Source organism: Nesoenas mayeri, assembly GCF_963082525.1.
Source record: "Nesoenas mayeri genome assembly, chromosome: 2".
NCBI lineage: Eukaryota > Metazoa > Chordata > Aves > Columbiformes > Columbidae > Nesoenas > Nesoenas mayeri.
This window is the reverse complement of record NC_137543.1, coordinates 146523864-146546974: the sequence shown is the minus strand read 5'-3', so window position 1 is coordinate 146546974 and position 23111 is coordinate 146523864. Positions and strand designations below refer to the sequence as shown.

Genomic DNA, 23111 nt, shown 5'->3' with positions numbered 1-23111 from the left:
CTTTACAACCATGTGAAAGAGCACCATCAAAACACTAGTGGAACTTCAATATGGATTAGAAAATCTTGCTATAATTGTGTCTGCCAGAGGCATTGCAGCTGTATTTCTAGGAAAAGTTACTCACTTGAAGTACTGCTGTACTAACACCACAGCGACTCCCTCCAAGGGCTTTGTTTAAAAAAAATGAAACAACTCCCTCAGTTCCGAATTTGACTCTTTATTTCCTGTTGAAGATCTTGCTTTCTGTCTTCTGTTGGTGCTAGATGTGGAGATTACCATACTTTTTTATTTTTTTTGTTACCTACTGTCCTGTTCACATTTTTGGGGGGCAAGAAATAATGGTATATGATTGACTCGCCATTCCTTCTCCCTCTCCTTCTCCATTCTCCTGAGCCATCTGGTTTGTTCTGTAGTGTGTGTTTTTTTTGAGGAGCTAAATTCCTGTTTGCTCTAATTGAAACAACCCAGTATTCAAATGAGCTTGGAATGCTTTTGCTAACCATAGGGTCAGATTTTAACATAATAAAAAGCAACTCTTCAAAAAGAAACTGGATGTAGCATGCTTACAGCAACTATCAGATTAAAAATGTACAGTGGGGTCCAGGAGTGCATGAAAGTAAAAGAAATATTAGCAGCTGTTTATATGATCAGTTAGAAACTAGGCTGATTTTTCTCCACTTACATGCAAGTTCTTGTAAAAACAATCAGTTATTGAATTGCAGTCTGTTATTATACTTTATTACCATGAGATGACTGTATAGCCTGTGTGCTGTGTGAGAGTATGCATTGTACCAGGAAGCAAGCTACTACAAAACTGTGGGGATCCACTGGTTTCTGCTGTCATAATGTTGTGCCAGTGTTGCGAGATACGTGCAAGCCCTTGGATTGTTTCCTACTGGAGTGAGTATATTGATCTTCAAGACACTGAACAGTCAGCAAAGGATGAAAAGAGAATTTGACCCTGTAACAACCATTGTTTTCTTCTTTGTTTTTAAAATACTGTGATGTTTGGGAACTGTGTGAATTGTAAAATCCGGCCAGTGGCTGTGTGTCAAAAGTGACTTTCTTAAACATGAGAACTCTTCCTGAATTAGGAACATTTGCAGCCCAGACACTGCTGTATATCAGAAGGCCTGTGTAACTCTTTGCTCTACACTTTAGTGCCTTGGGATTCTTCCTGGCACTGGACAGGCCTGCTAATGCCTTTCCATGCTCTCTTTCCCCACTTTCCTCCTTGCTTTCCTGTCCCGTGACATTTCTGACATCTCCGTGGAGGGAAACCTGTTGCAGTGCAGACTGTAGCTTTGACCCTGCTTGCTTTTGGACCAACCCTTTTGTAGATGTTGACGTTCAGTAGGTAGCTGTCTTGCAAACAGCAGTTGATGTTACCCTGTTGTATGTGTGTAGAACACTGTTGACCTATAATCTGTGATACCAGGACATGCTGAGGTGACTCCATAACTTGATCCTTTATGCTAAATATGATTGTCTTAACTGTGCTTGCTCAGTGCTCTCTGGTGTGATTCCAGGTCTGCCTAGAGAGTCCTAGGGAGCACCAGAGAGTGAGGAACTGGAAAGGTAGTCTTGAAAGCTCACCTATAAGAGGTCATTGAATTTTAGCATGTTGCTTGGCTTCAGATATATATTTATTGTAGTATTATGGGCTTATTCCTTCCATTTGATTTGTCAAAATCTTCTAACTGTATGAGCATTCACCAGTCCTTGAGAGTAAACTGAAGAGGTAAATAAAATACATAGAAGAAAGCACTGTCATTGATATTATGAAAAGAGACTTTTTTACACAGTATGAGCTGAAGAGCTTTACCCCAAAACACATTAGTCCAAATTGTCTAGATTCAAAGGCCTGCATGGCATTGAAAACCTACCCAGTTCTGATTTTTCACTCCAGTTATTTTCACTCCAGTTAGCTTCTGTGTTGCTGCCACTATATTACAAGGAGAATATTAAGCTAACTAATAAATGCTAAAGTGTCTCCTTCCTATTCCCACCAAAAATAAGTGAAAATTAAGTCTTTGACTTATCAGAGATCATGTCCTTGCTAGATGAGCTAAAATTTGTGGGTGGGTGCTGGCACTTCAGAAGATAAACAGAAAGCCATTTTAATTTCAAGCCCCACTGCAAACAGAAAACAGAAGATCAATATTTGAGAGACAGTATATAAGGGAACAAATGAAACATAAGTTCTCTAATTCCCTATTATCTGCTCTCTAGTGTGCCCAAATAATAATATGCTCCAAAGCCTTGGGTAGCTTTTTTAGTGTTGAAGAAGAAAGACCACTATGGAAGTGCCAAGGGTTTCTTTTCTTGGCTGACATTAGTCTGTATTTGGAGCTCTGGCTGATGTTTCTGATGGCAGAGTCTGCTTTATGTCAGCTTTGAAGAAATGTGGGTGTTTGTCATAAGGCAAATCAAAGGCACTGCAAGGTAGTTAAAAGCATAATTTTGAAGTGACTGTACATGCTAATACTGTGTGCAGTACTTTACAGGAATGGAAGGTGTGGCTTCTGTCCTGGAGCTTGTGTTGTCTAAATCATGTGAAACACAGAATAAAAGGTTCAGACCAAATTCCTTAAGCTTGCTGCATATGCAGTTTTGAAGCCTTACTAATTCAGTGTACAAGGGTTGTGTGAAAATGACACATGGGCATTTCTGCTTCTGTCATTTTGGTTCAGTGTTGTGTGCTATTTTGGTTGTATACACAGAATAGAACAACTCACATTAACAGTGTATTGTGCCAAGATGTATATTTACTATGACATCTCTATTGGATTTGGTAGGAGAACTGAAAATTGTGTTTTCAACAATATATTTATAGATATATTTCAGTTTTTAATAAGGGGAGTGGTTTATTTCAGAGCCAACATGAACGCTGTTGGCTACATTGGGCAAAAAACGCTGCTAACAGAGCAGCTGGCACATATCTTTCTAGGCTCCATCTGTCAGAGTCGGCATTGCTTTGGAAATCGCACTCCTATTGGATAGATTCGTTTCTTGCGATGAGGTTCACAGCCTGGATTTAAACAGAATTCCGAGGTTGATTTTGTTTTGTTTGGGGGGGTGGTGGTGGTAGTTATTTACTGTTTAAAAATAAAATATTTTTGTAGGCTACTTGTGCCCTCCTTTACAGATCTATTAAAGTCTGTGTCAGAGTGCTGTGAATGCTGTATCTTAGTTCAAGAAAAAACATATGAGGGTAAGATAGTTATTGAAAGCGTAATCTCAAATACATGGTTCTCTGCCATGTACACAGAGGTCAGAATGGGCTGGGATCTGATGATGATCTGTATCAGTGTATCTGAGAAAGTTAAGCACTTCTTTTTTATAAACATCAATGTGCGTATTAATCCCGCATTTTTTGTTATCAAAACTGATACAATTTTACCATTGTGGGGTTTGTGTTTGTGTATATAGGTAATAAATGCATGTCTCTTAAACTCTCTTCTTTAAGGGGAAAAGTTCTTTCCAAAGGAAACTCTTCTTCATCTACCTTCCCCCAAAGAGATAATGATTAGGAAAACGGAGAGTCTTCTTTTTACAGCTAATCAACACAACGAAAAGCAAATTTCAAGTGAAATAAAATCCAGAAGGACACAGCCAGATTGGCTAAATTGGTCTCAGCCCATAGAAATGCTAATTTTGCTATCAAGGCTATTCAGGACTGGTCAGGGGAATATTATTGATGGAAATAAAGGATTTGCTTCTAGTTGATTATCTAGCATGTCTGGGATTTGGGGGAAGGCCCTGTCTGAAACAGAGCCTGAGAGTTGTAGGCAGTGCTTGTTACGCTGTCTTATGTGTTTGTTAAACTACAGTGATTTGGGTATATGTCTTGACCCTTGAGATGGAATAGCTGACTAGTCAACTATTTTTGTCAAGATATTGTTTCTAAAAAGAAACAGACTGAAATCTTCCTTGTGAGCTGTGCTGTGGTGGTGATCAACATATTGTCTGATATCTTGAATGAATGCCAGATTTATTGTGCAATGTCTTTACCTGGGGAGAAGAGATTTCAAGTTCTACCAGTTCCTCTGCGTTTGGTATAGCTGACTTACTGCATCTTATCTTGGAGAAACTCAACAGACGTGGTGTTATTTCATCCCAGTTGGCCTTGTTGTGGATACTGGAAGGAAGTTCACTTCAGTTGAATTGTAGATGATAGCCTGGCTGTGTTTATTGAGGATTTCTGCCCCAGTAGGTGGGAAGAATTACTGTTCACTGAATGGACTTGAAAAAATTTCATTATCTTGGTTTTAATTGTTGACTTAGTGTAGTGAGGGAGATCTTGGGGTTTAGAACTGTGCTGAATGGTTAGGCATACTTCTGTGTCTCCCCTGTCTTTAAATTACTTTGTACTTCTGGAACAGCCAGTTATTTAAGTGTTTGAGAGCTTTGATACTTTGATTTGACACCACTTCTCACTATGTGTAGGGAGGGGTTTGTTGGATAGTCTCTTCTGGTTTTTTTCACTGTCAGTGAAGGATTGTCTGCCAGTCCTCTGGAGAGAAGGCCTTCGACAGATGGTGGACATGTTCAGTGACTGCAATATATTGCTATTAATAACTTGCAAGCTATTGGCTAGTTAAGATCTTGAGCTTTCAATGCCTCACCTCCAAATTCAGGAATGGTAGAAAAGTAGAACAAAATTACTGGCAAATCACTTTAGTAAAGCACTTGAACGTTTTTTGCTGTGCATATTGTAGTACTGACCTTTGTGATGCAGAATTTTTGTTGAGGTTTGCCTGTGCCCTGGGACGTTTGGGGTTTTTTGCCTTAGTTCCCCTTCATATGGAAACTGGGTTTGCCTTGTTGCTTTATCAGACTGTGCTTGTACTAAGTCCCTTCCTGCTCCTTGTTCCCATGTAAATGCTTTCTTTTTAGATTTCCCACAGGTGTTTTCACCAATAGTAATGATATGAAGGCCAAAGCAGGTGGTTCCAGGAATATTGATGGTGGCTGATCTGGGAGTGGTTATTTGGAAGACAGACAGTAGATGAAGTGTGCTGATGACTCTCTGAAGTGTTATCTGTGATGCTATGGGAGAATGTTTCTTGTGTTAGTATGTTGGGCAAAGGTTGAGCTTGAAGTTCTGAACTAACTCTCCCGAAGGCTGACTTCACTTTCCAGTCAGGGAGTTGAGGTGCTGATCAGTGAGGAACAGCCTGTACACTTGTAGGCAAGTAAACACCAGGCCTAGAATAGCCCTGTGGAAATTCAAAAGTATTCCCTGTGTCATCCCCTTGAAGTGCTAGCCTAATGTATTTCAGAGAGGATTTCTTCAATGAGATTGCTGTATGGCATGAGCACAGTAAGCATGTTCCAGGAGGCAGGTGACACATCTGATTCATACTCTGTCCTCATCTGATGGCATACACAGTATAAGCAAAACCTATTTGTGATTTTTGAAGCCTTAGTTTTCCCTGGCACTCTGGAATGGTATATATCCTCTGAGGCTGTGTCTGTGATGAGAGAGACCCTGAATGCTCCCTGCTGAGCACCTGCTAGTGATAACCAGGGCCTGTTTGGATCTCCTTGGGTGGCTTTCAGGTAAGTAGTTGGCTACTGAAGTTCTTCAGAATGTGTAACCTTGTGGCACTTGGCTGCTGTGACTTGCCAGTTTGACTTTCTTCTCCCATTTATAACTGATATTCTGATGTAATAACAGTAACAGACAAAAAGTCTACCATGGTGCAGTGTGTTTACGAAGCAATCTAACAAGCTTTGTGAACTATGGATAAGGGGGATTCTGTATCCATGAGCTACCTACTTATTTTGTTATGCAGCTCCTCAGTTACTTACAGTGATCTCTGGATTTACAATTTTTGATATTCAATGTAAGTTAGACTTTTGCTCAGCAGGTAAATATTATCTAGTGTGTACGGCATATTGAAACCTTTGAAACATGTTACTGCAGCTTGGATGTGGAATACTTGGTCTAAGCTGAACATACATTGTGAATAGTTTAGAAATTCCCAGACCCTTTGCCATTAGCAGTCAGAAGTAACAAACAAACAAACCAGCTTTGATTTACTAAAAGCCTTATCAGATCAGTGAAGCAGCAACTTCAAATTCATAGGTGCATCTGGAAGCTTCACATAATGTTACAAGCTCTTGCTTTAGGAAGGTTTGAGTGCTCCTGTTTTCTGAGTGGGGAAGCCACTTTTCAGAAATATGTTCCTTCTACCTTGGAGTGTCCCCAGCAAGTTCTGAGTGCAGTAAAGTATTGATATCTAGGAGTCTCCAAGCCACTGCCTGGACATACATCTTCATCATTCTATAAAGGTATTTCCAATTGACTTGAAAAATGAAATGCTGTAGATTCTAGCTACCTTAAGTTAAAAGTTTGGGCTGGATGTTTTTGTTCTGAGTAAAACTTTATTCCTGAGTTTGTTGGGACCAGATCTCTGAGCTAAAATGGCACGGCCTTAGTGAAGGAAGCAGAACTTTGAAACCTCAACTGCAGTATCTGTCTTAGCAGGAAGTATGCATTCTGTAAATGTCAAAGATAGATAATGACAACATGAACCAAAGAGAATAAAAAAAGTCATGTTGATAACTTTGAATGGCAGAATTGTATTCTGTGGATGCTGATACATGATAGAGGTTGCTAAATCCATATGGCAACTGATTGTAGTAATGCTAATTTTCTGTCTATTCAATTAATGAGAGGTGGAAGTATTTTTAAAAAAGACAACCAAGATGTAAACCCAAACAATTATCTTGTGTTTCCTTGTGAAGCAAACACAGATGTATTGCACTGTTGAATTCATTAAATGTGCATGAGCAATAACAGCAAAGACATATAAAACTGAGTGTGAAGTTGTTCCTGTAGCTTGGTTGCTGAGAGTGATCAAGCCCTTTAACAGAATGCCAAGCCTCTGAACAGGCATTGGGCACTGAATAACTAACAGCTCTGTTTGGCTTAGTGGTTATTGGGCTGCTTTGGGGCAGTGCTCTGTTAGTAGTTTATCCTGGATGGATTTTTCTCTGCTTGAGTTTGCACATATTTCAACAGCTGAAGATGAAAAATGTGGAGCAACACATGCCTCATACTGAGGAGGCAAATTAATTTGGTTTTTCTAGGGCAACTAGTCTTGGTGTGATCTGATGAGCTGCTTTCTGACCTTTGTGAAATGAGCCAGTTCTTCTGGTGAGCATGTTATCTTACAGGGAGTTTTGGGCATAATCAATGGGATTGAAGTGGAAAGACGGAAAACAGAAGCCAGAGAACATGGAATGAAGGTATGCACCTTGCAACAGAAGGTTTGGCTTCCAAAGACACTTTGCAGTGTGAGCTGTTGGAATTTTTGGAGGAAGCTTGATATATCACTGAAATGAAGAATCAGTAAACAAGCCCCTACTCTCTTTTTACTGTGGGAGTTGCTGGGTGCAGAATCAGTTTTGATTCGACTACAGTAATTATGCAAACTTCTTAAGAAAGCATTATGATACAAGTTTGGATTTGACAAAAATACATGACATGCAGTGTGGAATGCCATGCTAGTTTAACTGACTCTTTAGGTACCCAGTTGGATAGTAGGAGAGGGTTGGGTTTTTTTTAGTATTAAACCTAGTTATGTGAGAGCAATTTCGAACTGCAATTTTCCCATAGTAACATGACTGTTGAGAGTCAATACAGGTGGGAGTTTATTTTAAGAGAGGGAATCTTTAAAAGCTGTTATGTGCTGGATTTAAAGAATATTCACTTTGCTACCAAAAACTTCCATTTATATCAAGGTCTACTGGAGGAACGATGGTATCTTTGAAGCTTTTAATGTGAGATTCTAAACTCTAAACTATTAGGAAAAAAGTCAGTTGACAGCCTTTGTATTGTGTTGTCTTTAAATCTGGATAGGTAGCTGATACTTATGTATCATGCTGAAGTATCCGAAAGCATGTAAATGTGCAATATCTTCTATAGCACTTTTTGGTTTTACTTAAAGAGGGAGACGAAAGTAACAGTTGAAGAACACTGAAGTCCTGTCTCCTTCCTGTTCCTGCAACATAGCTCTTGGCTTCTCCTGCTCCCCTCCCTGTTCTGCTGGCTGTGAAGCCTTTAACTTCTATCTTGCCAGTGCCAGCAGTCCTAATTTAAAGGTGCAAAAGACTTATCAGATTAGTTCTAGTCTAAACCGTTAACTTGGGCAACTTCAGTTTGCAGTTTATCTGCAAAACTTGAATATGTTTTTAAACTAATCCTGCTAGGACATTAAATACGTTCCACATCACAAACCATGTTCATCTAATCCTGCTACTAAACCAGTCATTTTAGCAAATAACTAAAATGTTAGGTGCTTAGGCAAATGAGGGCAAGGCATTTGATCAACAGATCATTAGAGAAGAAAAGAAACTTTGTACACTGAAGTTTTCTCAATTGACACCACTCTAGTAATTGAGTGATGTGTCTTTGTAACTTGTTAGTGTTCAGCCTAACATCATTTAGTAGAAACTTAGTAATAAGAAAACTACTTGAGTTTATATGAAGTTAGAATCACAGAATGGTCAGGGTTGGAAGGAACCTCTGAAGTTCATCTAGTCCAGCCCACCTGCTAAAGCAGGTTCACTGGAGCAGATCACACAGGAATGTGTCCAGGTGGGTTTTGAATGTCTCCAGAGATGAGACTCCACAACCTCTCTGGGCAGCCTGTTCCAGTGCGCTGGCACCCCCGAAGTAAAGAAGTTTCTCCTCATATTTAGATGGAACCTCCTATGCTTCAGTCTGTGCCCATTGCCCCTCATCCTATCGTTGGGCACCACTGAAAGGAGTCTGGTCCCATCCTCTTGACACCCACCCTTGAGATATTTATAAATATTGATGAGATCCCCTCTCAGCCTTTTCTTCTCCAGGCTGAACAGACCCAGTTGTCTCAGTCTCTCCTCATAAGAAAAATGTTCCAGATCCCTCCTCATCTTCGTAGCCTGCTGCTGGACTCCCTCCAGTAATTCCTTATTCTTCTTAAACTGGGGAGCCCAGAATTGGATACAGTACTCCAGATGTGGCCTCACCAGGGCAGAGTAGAGGGGGAGGAAAAACCTCCCTTGACCTGTTGGTCACTCTTTTCCTAATGCAGGAATACAATTGGTCTTCTTGGCCACAAGGGCATATTGTTGGCTCATGGTCAACCTGTTGCCAACCAGAACTCCCAAGTCCTTCTCTGCAGTGCTGCTTTCCAGCAGGTCAACCCCTAACATGTACTAGTGCCTGGGGCTTATTCCTCCCCAGGTGCAGGACCCTACACTTGCCATTGTTGAACTTCCATTATGTTCTTCTCTGCCCAGTCCTTCACCCTGTCCAGGTCTTTCTGAATGGCAGCACAGCCTTTTGGTGTGTTGGCCTTCCCTCCCAGTTTGGTGTCATCAGCAAATTTGAATGAAATGAATGAATCACGTTGCCTGCTGCCTTTATTGGCTGTGCCTAGTTCAGTAAACCTCTTATTTCAGATGCCACAGAAGCTGCTACCTGCATTTTCACTGTTGTGCAGAGTGATAGAAGTTGAAGTATAAGTCATCAGTTGTTTCCTTTATGCTCCAGCTCAGTGTTTTTAAAGTTGCTGCTAGTGACGTCTTGAAGTCTAAAATGCCTCTTTGGAAAGCCAGGATGCTTTGGGAAATTTGCTTCTTGAACCTTTAGTAGTTTTAGAGATCTTTTACCACCAAAGTTTATTTTCTGAAGAATCAAAATGACTCTTACTTTTTTCCTGACAGCTAGAAATGTCAGTATTCTTTTTAGGTGAAAGGAAGCTTTGCTTGCATTTGGAAACACTGAAAAATAATGGAGTTTTGTGTAGTGTGGCCTTAGTACATGCAATAGCTGCTTTACCTTTTGGGAACATTGTATTAAACTGTTCTTGCAGCTTCACATTGTAGAAGGTTGTATGTGAATCTGTTTGAAGGATGGCATTAACCAAGTGTTGTAATACGTGTCAAAACATTGCTAGGAACATTAATCATGAATATGAACAAATTTGCTGGATGGGGTGGGAATTCACCCCTGTTAAAATAAATAAATAAATAAAAGGTAGCATAGCTTCTGTTGCAGTATTGAGGTCATGATGCAACTTTATAATATATATGAACAGCTTGCCTTCTGGTTTTCTCTTTAAAGTAGGAGAGACGAGGAGGATTCCTGATAGCTGTTGCATCTTTTCATACTTTAACTTGGGGCAGATTCAACACATGTGGATGTTAAACTAAAATATTGAGGTGAAGAAAAAGGAGGCAAGAGTTAAGAATGAGTACGTGGGAAGTGGAAAACACAGGTCTCAGTTGAACACAAGCAGAATTTCTTTGTTTCCTGACTTTGTTCTCAGTATTGTAACTGTTACATACAATATGTGTGTTATTCAAAGAAATCAATTTAAAAAAAACCCAGACAGAAGTCTAGTTGGAAGGGACAATTAATAGGAACCTCTCCTTTTGTTTGCCGAGACGGACTGACTATTCCACAAACAAATAAAATGCGGAAGAAACTATGCTAACATTGAGTCATCATGTACTGCAAATCCTTCTGCGGTGTACTGTTCCTACAGAGGGAAGAAAAGAGAATCTGGATAGCTGCAGTTTGCAAGTTGGGTAACAGATGAGGTACATGGCCTCCTGCACAGCCAGCTCCCCAGCTGTGATACAGGAGCACTTCAAAATGGGGTGCATGTGTATTTTTGAGGTGGAGGTTGTTTTGATAGCTCCCATCCTTCCAGTCAGAAGGGATTTACTTGGGCCATATGGTTCAGGTCACATAAGTAGTTGCTGATCTTGGACAGTAACCTGCCCTCTGACTATCTTAAGCAAGGTATTATTTCAGTGGGAAAGTGACCCTTTCCTTATATTTTTGCCCTTCAGGGGGAAGCTGTGCTCCTTTCTGACACCTTAGAGTATGTGTGTCTTCTCAGTTAATGAAGAACTTCCTCAGCTGTCAAGGAAAGTTTATTTAGCTTTTGTGTGAGGAGGGATAATTTCACAAATACTCCTGCACGCAGGAACCCTCTGTGCATGCTGTCTTGATGCTCTGCTCACCCTTCTACTGGGCTGTGGGAGTAGCAGCCAGCATAGCTGGAGGGTTGGCTTTAGAGGTGACACATGCAGTAGGAGACACCCAACTGTGGGAAAATACTTTTCTGTCTTTAACTGGCTTGGGCTGCTTGACCTCATAAGGGATGGCAAAAGCTGCATTTCGGTGTTCCTGGGGAGCTGGAAGCTTTTTGGGAAATGACTGGTTGAGCAGGCTTCAGAAACTCAGCTCCAACAAATCATGATAGTGTTGGTTTTTCTCCTGAATGAATTGTTTCTTGGCGTGTAATTTTATTACAGTTAAATATTTTTCAAATTCTTTATCCACTCCTTATTATTGAGAAGTTTTTAAATGTATATGCAGATCAAGTACTTTGCACAGTCAGATTTTCTTGATTACAGATTCTTCTAAATATAGGTTGTATTTTTTGTTCCTGTCCTTTTCCCTGACCCCCCCACCCTTTTCCTGGCCTTAAGCAAACATCTTGTTCTTTTGCTTTACAGGCTCCAGATAAAAGGAAAGCATTAGAAGAGACCAAAGCCTACACAACTCAATCTTTAGCCAGTGTTGCTTATCAGATCAATGCACTGGCCAACAATGTATTACAACTGCTGGACATCCAGGCTTCCCAGCTACGGAGGATGGAGTCCTCCATCAACCATATCTCACAGGTATATTTTTTCTTTTATTTTTAAATTTTTTTATTTATTTAATAGAGAACTGACAACATTGGGAGGAGGCATTATCTTGTCTCTTGTAGTACTGAGCTGGATAGTTTACGTTGACTTCTTTGAATTCTCTGAGTAACATGATAGAAAATGGTGAGGCTTTTTTCTTTTAATATTTATGAAAGCCACTTTGTGATGAAGGTCATGACTGAAACAAAACAGTTCCTTTATCTAGAAGTGCTTGGAATGTATATTTGCTTTAAAGCAGGAGTTAATTACTAAGATTCTAAGGTCTGAAGCTGCTGTTGAGGGAGTGGTAGAGATGATTTTGTTTCTGAGGGAAATCCAGACAGAAGTACCATATAAGTGTTGGTGTTTTATTTAACATTGCAGCATATACAGTAATCTCTCTTTTTTTTTTTTCCATACCCTTGCAGGATGTAATTTTATGAGCTGCGTGGGGTTCCCATGCTGCCACTACCTGCTCAAGCCAAACTCTTTTCAAGCCAAGGCAGTTGAATGTATGAGCTGACCTGACTTGCAGTGTGACTGTAGCATTGCTGATGCAGGATGGGCATGGAAATAGACAATGGGAAAGAACAGGCCTGTCTCTGTCAGTGGCAGCCTGTTTGCCCCTGGCTGAGGCTTCACCCTGCCTGGCTGCTGCTAAGGGAGGAGAGTTGATGCCTGTACCTGATCTGTCACTGGCTTGATTGTGTGGTAACTCAATCAAAAAATGTCTGGAAGTGGCTTATTACATAATCAGGTGTGTGCCATACTAGTGTCAAGGAAAGGATGGACAAGATCCACTCACTATTTAACCCTTAATGTTGCTGTTCTGAAGTGGTGTTGAGTTGTTGAGGGCCTAGTGTCCACTCTGTCATAGCTCTTACTGAAAGTCACTTGGATCTTTGATGGGCTTTATGTCCTAGGCCTGTCTGAGACATTTTATAAACAAATCTCAGAGTATTCAAGCTAAAATGTTCTTCAGTGCAGCTGGTGAATTTAAAACCTTTGTTTATCAACTGATACTCTGTTAGTGGTACATGTTAGACCAAAAACTTGAAAGAAAATGCTTCTATTGTATGGCCTCTTCTCTCTGTTTCTCTGTAGGCCCTGCTAGCCTCAGTTTACTGTTCTTTTAGAATAACTGTGGTTTTAAAAAAATCTTTCTGTTAAATGGTAACACAGTGGTTCACTAAAAGCATGTCAGCAGGGTGGAGATTCTGGTGCATGTGGAAGGGCCCTCATAAGCCTTTCAAAAAGGTGTGCCAGGGGAGATTTAGGTTGAACATTAGGAAAAGGTTCTTCACCCAGAGGAGGTGTCACAGCCCCAAGCCTGACAGTGTTCAAGAAGAGACTGGACAACACCCTCAGACACATGGTGTGAACTGTGGGGTTGTTATATGCAGGGGCAGGAGTTGGACTCGATGATCTTTGTGGGTCCCTTCCAACTCAGGACGTTCTGTGAAAAAAGCTTGTCAAGTTAGTATGTGCCAAGATCTACACAGTGTTCAGAGCTGTATCAGGTATCTAAAAAGTACCTGCCACTGAAATAGGTAAGCAGGTTAAGTACAGTTGCTGTAGATAAATTTCTTATTCTGTCAAGTATTCAAAGACTTCTTGAACCTAGGGTTATGACTACCTCTGGAGAAATGACTGGATAAAGGACTGAACCCACAGGGCTTTCCCAAGCATTGGGTGTCCTTTCAGACTGAGCACATCTTTTCTTACGTGTTTCAGAGCTGCAGTGTGCGTGAAATGATTATTGTTAAATTCTCGTTGGCCCACTGGTATGACTAACCATGGAAAAATCCAAAATGTTTGATACTAGCACAAAAGGTGTTAACCCTCTGTACTGTTTGCTGCTTGAATTGAAGACGCTATGATGAAAGCTATTGAGTCACCTGATACATGAACTGTTTGCTAAAGACTCTGAACAATCAGTGCTTTGTAGCGCTTTTGAGGAGTGTTTAGCAAGGTCACTTGCTTGTAGTTTCTGTCCTGGTTGGTCTTTCTGAAACTAATCCTTGCTTATAAATGAACCTCTGCAGACTAATTTTGTAGAATTAAACTGGATACAGATAATGCATGCATACCAGCTCAGCTATTTGCTTTGAAATGTTTCTGCTCAAATGCTTCAACTGTATATCTTAAATCTGCTGTGCAGTTGCTTTGATAGACTTTTTCTAAATTCTCTGAGGTCTCCAGAGTGTTCTTCCCAGTGCTTGTATCAGTTGTGAATATTTTCATGCCATTAAAGCATGGGGATGAACACATTCTCAAAATGGATTTCTTCTTCATGAAAGTAGTATTGCCTAGAAACACAGATCTGAGGCATTGCCAGTCAATTACTCAATTCTGGGTTTTGCAACACAGAGCAGATATCTGTGAGTTAAGGTACAATTTGATAGTTTTTTTTCTGGTTAAAAAACCTTTCTTCTTTCCATGAAAGAAAATCCTGCAGGCGGTTTCTGTTCCCCTGCTGTGTTTCAGTTCTCTGTGCATGTTATCCAAAATGACTCTAGGCTAAATGGCTAGATAGCTAATCTTGATTAGTAGCCACTCTGTATTTTTTTCCTAGCTATGCACCTTCTTCACTCATGATGGAGTGGTGTGTTCCGTTGTTACTGGAGCTTAATTTTACAGATGGAAAGTTTGCTTTTACAGGAAAAAATTAATTCAACTTTGGTTTCTTGTTGAGAGCTTTAGAGAGGCTTCACACTGTGGTGTGGGAGCCACTGCTCTGAGCACACGGAGGCTGTGAACAGCTCCAGGAATGGCTTTCACGTACCTGAGCAGACTTTTCCTCTGGCTGCTACATGTATATTTTCTGCAGTCATAGCTGTCTTTCAGCTGTAATGCGTGGGTCTGGAGTGACCTGCCACGTAATTATTTACTACACAACATATACAGAGCTGTGGACGTACAGGTCAGCTCTTTGGCTTAGACCCTTGGTATTCACATTGAGCTTTTGTCGAGGTTTTGATTACGGGGTGACAAAACCGTGGCAGATGTATTGTTAACCCTTTCTCCCCCATTTCCCACATCAGCCTCTCCCTCTCTCCCCACTAAGCACAGGCGATTGGGAGGGAAAGAAGGACAGAGAGAAGAGAGTTGGAAAAATTTAAAATGTTTTACTAATGCTACTAATAAGAATAGAGAAAATAATACAAAATATACAAAACCAGTGAAAATCCCAGCAACTGCAGAGCCGGCACCTGAAGTCCTGGACTGGACTCTGCAGGCAACTGGAACTGGATTCAGTCTGTCACTAGGCCTCAGTTTGCAGGGACGACTAGCAAGGTCCTCTCCTAATGTCGGCCATGAGGAAAAGAGACGAGATCCTTGTGATCTTCCACTTTTATATGAAGTATGACGTGAATGGGATGGAATACTTCAGTTGGTCAGGTTTTTGGTCACCTGTTTCTCATTGCCCCTCTCGCGTGATGTGCATGCGTTCTTATCAATAACCTTGCATAACATTGCTATGTCTACCAAAATGTGTATATGGCTTTTCAGGAAAATGCAGCTAATATGAAGGCTTTAGCTGACAGGCAAATTCACTAGAAGAGAAACTTGTTTTTAACAAAACCAGGACAGCTTTGCCAAGCTGACTTGACCTTTCCAAGCTTCTCGGATACGACAGAGCAAAGACTTGATCACTGTTCTGGAGAAGTTTGCAAAGCCGTCTGGTGTAAGAGAACCTACTCATCCTGTTAGGCAAGATTTGGTGTGAAAAAAGATGGCCAGTCTATACTTTGGACCAATGTGAGCATCAAGACTTTACTACAGACATTAAGGCATATATACCTCTAGACTCCCTGCTATAAGCTTTCTGTTGCAGTCAGGGTTACATGGCGTATTTCTGTTAGTTCCTGTTCAGTGCTTTACTGTGTTTTTATTTACCTTGACAATGGCCATACTTAGAAGGGAAATTTCAGGTGGGAGTTGAGCTAGTTTTGATGTAAGATGTGAAAGCAGAGGCAGTCTGAGTGCTGCACTGTTACAGTGTGGCATCTCAACTGTCCCTACGGGACACCAGTGAAAATGGGCAACAGAGTGAGGACTTGAGCCCTCTGTGGTTTCTGGCCATCACTGCTGACCAGCCCATCCTCAAATGATAGGGAGTAGCAGAGCAGCAATTCTGCTGTGGTATAAATTGCTTTCAGTTGCAGCAACCAGAAAGAAGTTTTCTTTGAAAAAGACTGAACAACAATAGCCAGGTGGTTTCCTTTCTTCATAGCATAAGATGATGTCTGGAATACATAGTATTTTCTTTTGTAGCAATTTTGGGGAAGATGACTGAATGCATGGACTGGACAGTGGAAGGGGAGAGGACAAGCTGTGGGTCAGCCTGTAACTGGATATAACAAGAAGGACCTTGGATATTGAAGTGGGGAGGGAATGAAGACCTTAAGACCTGTTTCCTAAGGTGTGCTGTAACTAAATAAACCCAGGATCTTTTCATGCATGCTGATGATGAGTTAAGAAAGATACTGTATATTTGTGCTCCGAATGCAGTTTGTTTCATTACGCTTATTTCCTATGCGTATTAAATGAAATTCTAGTTTCCTTTTTAAACACGTTGTTCATTTGTGTCGTTCTTGCATAGGTCCATGAGTCAATGAGTTAATTATTTAAAAAATAGAATTCAAAAATCCTCTCGTAACCCTTCTTTTCCTTCTGAAAATCAGTATCTTTTAGTAGAGGAGTTAAAAGTTCAGCTTTTCATAGCTTCAATATTTGACAAGGGAAGACTGCTTCTCTAGAAATTTGGGTCTGTGTTCTTTTGCTCTTTTGACTTGGTTGTCCTCCCTCCTTCCCTCCTCCTTTTGGAGACAAGAGCTGACTTAAACATGTACTTTAAGATAAATTTTTTGCTGCTTCACTCCTACAAACTTCAAGAGAATGAAGATGGGACAGAGCCAGATTCATCTGAGGAGAGATAGGTTGACAGGGACATCCTTGTTTACTGTGTCAAAACCGAAAAATGTAACTGATCAGCGCTTGCATTTATGTCAGAGCAGCTGCAGTACTGGGTGTAGCAATTTTTTTTTTCTTTTTTTTTACTGGGTATAAACAGTTTAAAAATAGCTCAGAATTTAAATCCATGCCTCTTGAAGCATGAAGGAAGCAATAGACTCCTTTTTAAGAAATGATGATTTGCACCAGGAAATAGTGCACCCCTTAAACATGCAGTGTTAATTTTTTTTATGTATCTAAAGCTTTCCTGTAATGCAAAATAGGGACTATTACAAAACAATATGTTCTGAAAGCATAACTCAGCAAAAAAATTGGCATCTTCTGTCACCATTACAAGTTAGAAGCTTTTAGAACTCATAAATAAACAAATTTTAAAATCTCGGAATTAGTTTAGAGGAATCTTGCCTGTCACCATCCACATCAAATTCATTGCGTGCGTAATTAAATAGTGCATGCAAGGAGAAAACCAAATGCCTTTTGTTTTTATGGTGTGATTGTCTAGCTGAAGTCGGGACAATAGTGAAGTACACAGATGTTACAATTTCTTGTAGGACTTCTGAAACTTACAGCTATAGCTTATGTTGAGTCACACATACAGACCACCCATCCCCAATTACTGAGGCCTTTTCCACTAGGTGAGCGACCAGTCAGGACTGATGTGGATTAGTTTTCAGAGAAGCTCTGCTAAAGATGTTCTGGGGCTTGAAGTGGTGAGCTCCAAAGTAGTATCAAGTTGAGAGCACAATAACTGGTGTTTGATGCCAGGGAAGGAGAGCACAAGAGCTGTGGGGTGCTCAGCAGGTCTCTGATGTTTAAAGAGGCATAAGGGAGCATGCAAACATCATTTGAGTTTGTGGGAGCTTTCCCTTGGAGTGTGAGTGTCTGTCCTTTGGACTGATGTGATACTTCAATTAATGGATTGTGGTATATCATCACAGCACAGTTCAAATTCATGTCTGAAAGCCAAGAAGTGGAAAGAGGGTAGAAAATGTGACAAATCTGTTGATGAATGTGGGTGGTCATGCCTAGGAACAAGCCATTATGTGAAGTACTTCAGTACACTTATGGATAGGAGCAAAAGACCTCTCTAGATCCTCTTAGTGATAGCTGTGCTCCAAAGGACAGCTGTCCAGGTACTTTTATCCTGAAGTTGCCTCTAAAAAGAAGATGCTTAAAACTCTGATCTTGATCTCTGAGATGAAGAACATATCGTCTGGACAAAAGGACTGTTAACTGGAAAGAAAATTAGCCAGAACTAGCAAGCAATTGATACCTACTAACAAGCAGGATTAATACTGAAGCCCAGACTGTTCAGAATATTCTTTGGAGGCCATTCAGGGTTCTAAAGCATGTCCTCAGCAAATCTGGGGATAACTCTAGATTAGGAAAGGTGGTTCAAATGCTGAATGGCAGAACTTCAGTGCAGAGTAACTTTGAGAAACTTGAGGGGTTGAGCCATCAAAAAAACTTGGGAAACTGGGCAAGGTACAAGGACCTGTACCTGAGGTGGAATAACCCTGTGCATTTGTATGTGTTGGGAGGTGACTTTGTGAGTAGCCATTCTGCTGAAGAGGAGCCAGTGTGCTGGTGGATGTTGTGCTGAGCATGAGCCAACAACATCACACCCTCTGAATAAGTGAAACAGTGTGACAGGGCTGCGTTTGGAAAGGTGTGGCTGGCATGTGAAGGGCAGTGATTATCATCTGCTCTGCAGTGATGAAGCTTCATCTGGAGTGCGATGTCTAATTTTTTGTTACCCACGCCTTGCTCAAGAGTGATTTAGGGAAACAGGAGATAGTCCAGCAGAAAGGGATGCTGAGATGGTCAGGGGCACAGACATGCAGCCTCCAAGGAGAGGTTGAAGGCATTGTGCTTGTTTAGTCTGACAAAAATGCAGCAAAACAGTGACATAATGGTAGCCTACAAATGCTTAAGTCTGGCTCTTTCATCTTTGCAGTTAGTCTTTCTCTTCGTAGTGACAGGCTAATGTTGAACAGTTAGCCACAAGCTGAAGCTCAGGCAGGTTAGTGCACAGAGTTGGGAAAATTATTTTTGTTGTAGAGGGTGGTGCAGCACTGGAACAGGTTATCCTCTGGTGTCACTCTTCTTAGTGTTACACTGCAGTAGCTGGATATATCCTAACAGCTGTCTTTGTGTCCTTGCAAGGCATGTCATAAGCTATAGGAACTAAATAGTAAAGGGGAAGACAATTACTAAATCAGAAGAGAAACTGTCACTCCCTGTCTACAAATCTTTGTAAGCTCCACTTCCATACCAACTCTCCTTTCCACACTTTCAAAAGTGTATGCAGAGACCAAGTGTTTCTGCAGGAACTAGAGCATCATCTACTGTTGTATACATTAGAAAAATGTCTTCTCTTTGGTTCTCTTGGACTGCCCTTGCTTGTCAGCAGACACAAATATTCTAAATATGGTGAAGAAACTTGCACCTTTTGTTTAGATTAACTTTGCCTTGGGTGATGTTCCCTCTACCAATAAAGTGCTGACAGTTATCTCAGTGACCTTTGCTTCACATCGTGTTCTTCCTGTACTCTCTGTGATAGAGGCCAAGGCTCCAAGAAGTTGTACAGTGCTTGCTCTGGCTACGCATCTGCTTGTTAAAATTGTTGTTAACTTTGTGCATATCAGCATCTACATGATATGTATGAATTGCTTAGAATGTACTATAACATGTAAGGGTTGCCTTGTCAGCTGTTCTGTTGTGAAATTCCTTCTGTGACCACAAATGAATACACATAGGATCTGCCTGTAATTCCTATACAGTTCAGCTGATGCAGTTGAAAACCCCAGCACACAACCAACAAGAAAAAAAAAATCAAATTAAAACAAAAAAATCCCCATGATACTTAGTTATCTCTACCTATGAGGGAGTAGCCACAACTGACAGCCTTTCTGTGATCGGGAAGCACAGTTGCTTTTATGGAGAGGAAGAAAGAGAGCAAGAAACTTTTGTTTCCTGTCATTCTTTATTGCTATTGTTTTTTGTGAACACAGGCTTTGAACGTGTTTTTGGGGAATGAGGGAAGTTGCCAACTCTAATAGCTGTTGACTGTAGTGAATTCCTTCACACGCTGATTCCCATTCTGCAGTCTGGTAGAAGGGCAATCTGAATACATAGTTCTCAAGGTGGTTTAGACCATTAAAACCTCCTTTCTGCTGAATGAGTATTTGGCCATAAGCTCTAGATACCTCATTAAATACTAAATTAAGAGGCCTGATGCAGCCTCTTGTTTTTGGAAATCAAAGCCAAAGATCCTAGGACTGTGAACATTTCCCTGAAAGCCTTTTTGATAATTTTGTGCAACAAAGGAGTCAAGGGTGTTTGTGCAATCTTTCTTTTTTAATGAAAACCTCTCTTCTGGAAGATACACCACATAAATGAAACACGTCACTAACCTGCTCATATTGAACTTCTTATTTTTTATTTCAGAGGCATCTGATTATATCGTTGCCTGAAATTAGTTTTCCTTCTATTTCAAGTCTCAGTAAGCCATCAGTCTTCACATGTGATTAGCTCCTGGTTTATATTGAGTTACCTTTTTTTTTTTTTACTTCTGTCAATGTTTTAGTGGCAAAGCAGAAAGCAAATGCAGTGTATGAGGTGATGGTTATAAGAACGTTGTGTCTAAAACAGCAGCAGGTAAGGGGCTAGCAAAGCATTAAGTGGGTCATTGTATTTGCACTATCTAATGTAGCTATTTGGACATTGGTTTTCATGGTAGCTGGGTAGTTGTATGCTTGAACTGACTATTTGGGGAAAAGGAGAGGAGAAGTGAGTACAGGAAGTTTATTGTGGAGCAGATGAGTCTTGGTTGTGCTGCATCACCGAAGCTCCCCCTCTTCATCATCTGCCACTCAGGCACATGAACATGTGTTGCTTGGTGCTTGTGGCTGGACTTCTTGTGCCATTTGGAAGGACTGCTTAGTGCTGTCTGCTGGCTGGTTTTATTTGGGGTCACAAAAGTGCTTAGTTAATGTTAATCTCCAGATGGAAACCCAAGTAGTGATTCAGATGAGTGGTTTATGAGCCAGCAGTAACACTCTGCCACTCTTTATACTGCTGCTGGTTTGACTTCTCTTTACTAGCAGCCTTTTGGGACCTATTGGTATCTGTTACACCTCTTGTAAAACCTCCCTTACAGATTGTATGTGCAGTGAACAAACTCTGTTATTAGTTCATAGGAGGTATTTGAATGACTTTTTAGCTGCTCTTCTGAAGCTGGGACAACTTCTGCTGTTTTATTGTAACTTTGAAAGAGTGTATATGAAGTGTGGAAATCCATCCATCCATCTGTGTTGATCTTATCGAACGCTTGTCATGTGGCTGCTGTACCCGGTGTGTGTCCCTTCCCCAGCACCATCTGGGACAGTATCACCTCTGCATCACTGGGCAGCTGCAAGAGCACAAAGTGAAAATTTTCCCTTTACTGTAATGGAAAAAAATGTGTGTGAAATTGTATTACTTGATATAATTTATGGCTAAACACCTAAAGAGAAATAGCTTACCATGAATATTATTTTTTCAGAATTACTTATTCCACTGGAGAATATTGTTAGTTCTTAACTGACCCTGCTGCTAGTGCCACGATGGAAACGGAATTATGGTGCTAGTGGAAATAAGATTGTAGATTTGTTTGGATAAAAGCTGTACTGTATGTAGAGTTTTTCTTTTTTTGAGGAAAATTGGAACATGTTTTGGGCTAGCACAGTCTGAGTGACAACTAGTGGAGACCATGATTATCTTTTTCAGTCCTTCCCATTTGGAACACTGGTGGTGCAGATAGAAGTGTCTGCCTTTTCCTCAATTTCAAAAAATAGATGACTAAAGCTGTCGTTTTCCTTTCTAATGTTTATTCCTGGTTCTAGCAAAAAGTTATTTAATAATTTTGCCTATTATTGTGCCTAACTGACATGAAAAATCTAAGTAGTACGTGACCATGGAATCGCATATCGTCTGTTTCGTTTGCTTCCTCTTGGAGAATCTGCTAAATAGCTATGACTTTTTCCTGAATGTACCCTTGCATGAATGCTAATGTGTAGTGGTTTTGCAGCTTCACCTGTTCATGCCTGAAAGCACTTTATTTTTCCCCTTGCATGTTGTCCTGCGATAGTAATTTACAATGGATCCATCAGTATAATTCGGTGTGGTGTCACATGGGGACTGAAGCATAGCTTGCTATTTCTGTAACTGGCTTCTCTGTTCTGAAGAAGAATGTCTTGTCAACCTCATCTCGTCGTGCTATCTCAAAAACCAAGAGCAGTAAGGTGCAATTAAAAGCTACTAGGCTTCTATGCAAAGTGAGAACAAGTAGCATGGGGACCTTAGAGTTAAGATGGGTCATGATGGAAATGATAAAACATATCATTGCTTCAGGAAAAGTCCGTTGGGCTGTCTTTTGAAAATATAAGAACAAGGAAATATTGACTAAAGAGTGAAAGGCTTGATTTGATCGTAGGAAATTTTGCTTTCTTGTTGAATTCAATGTCCTATGGGATTGTTTTTTCTTATTTTTAAATTATATTTTTGAACTGTGTTCAAAACTAGGCTGTATAAGGTTGCAGGATAAGCCTTCAAACCACAAGTCAACCTTTATCTGTCTGGTAAGGGGATAAACATCGTCTTTGGGAAGCTGATCCTTCTTTGTCCATTTATAGGATTTTCTTACGTTTGTTGTTAAGTATTGGGCAAGACGTAGCAATAGCCAGATGTAGTACAGGACTAAAAGAGATAAGTTATACTGTAGATAAGGCTTGTCTCCTATGCTAGGCTGAAAAGATGTTACTGAAGTTTTTGAGCAGTGTGTGTATTTTTGCTGTCTAATAGCAGACAGGTGATATATGGTAAGCTAATAACATGCCAGCTCGTGTAGACCAGCAAATTGTTTATTCTTCCTAATCAGAAGAAATTCAAGTACTGTTTAAACCTGGATGTTTTTTAAAAAATAAACCTAGCTTGAAATTATGCAGTTGATCTGCATGTGAATCTTGGCAAATGAAACATGGCATTTGAGAGTGGATGAATGGTAGAAATGTTATTCTAGTGCTCCCACTCTGAACACTTTTTGCCTGCTGTGTTGATGGATAAGATGCTGAAGTAACTGAGGATAATCTTCATTTGGGAGATGCAACCTATAAGTCATAGCAGAAATATGCTATCTTCATGTAATTATGGGTCTTTAAGGTAAAGAGAGAAGTCCAGTCAAACAGACTGAAACAAATTAGATTTTCTCAACTATCTAATCTCTTGCCTGTGACACTGTATTTGGATTTAGTTTCCTCATACACCCTAAATCTTATGTTGAGAGACAGCACTGACAGGGTTGTAAGCCTGTAAACTGATAGGAGCAGGGCTGTCCCTTATTTTATTTGTTCCTCTCTGTGCGCTGAGGATGGTCTACTCGCCACTTATGT

At 40.4% G+C, this 23111-nt stretch overlaps 1 protein-coding gene across 12 annotated transcripts in view; it reads left to right on the top strand.

Annotated features, from left to right (window-relative positions):
• The window catches only part of ABI1 (abl interactor 1), an 82666-nt gene that overhangs the window by 13416 nt on the left and 46139 nt on the right, over positions 1 to 23111 (top strand). For 10 of the 12 annotated variants that reach the window (XM_080339416.1, XM_080339426.1, XM_080339421.1 and 7 more), the window contains exon 2: positions 11530 to 11697. The exons of 1 other annotated variant lie outside the window; for it this stretch is intronic. In XM_080339416.1, coding sequence (XP_080195542.1) covers positions 11530 to 11697 — 168 coding nt within the window. Of the gene's footprint in view, positions 1 to 5515; positions 5566 to 7188; positions 7261 to 11529; positions 11698 to 23111 lie in introns of those variants that run through there. One more of the 12 variants, XM_080339422.1, reaches the window with a different exon arrangement.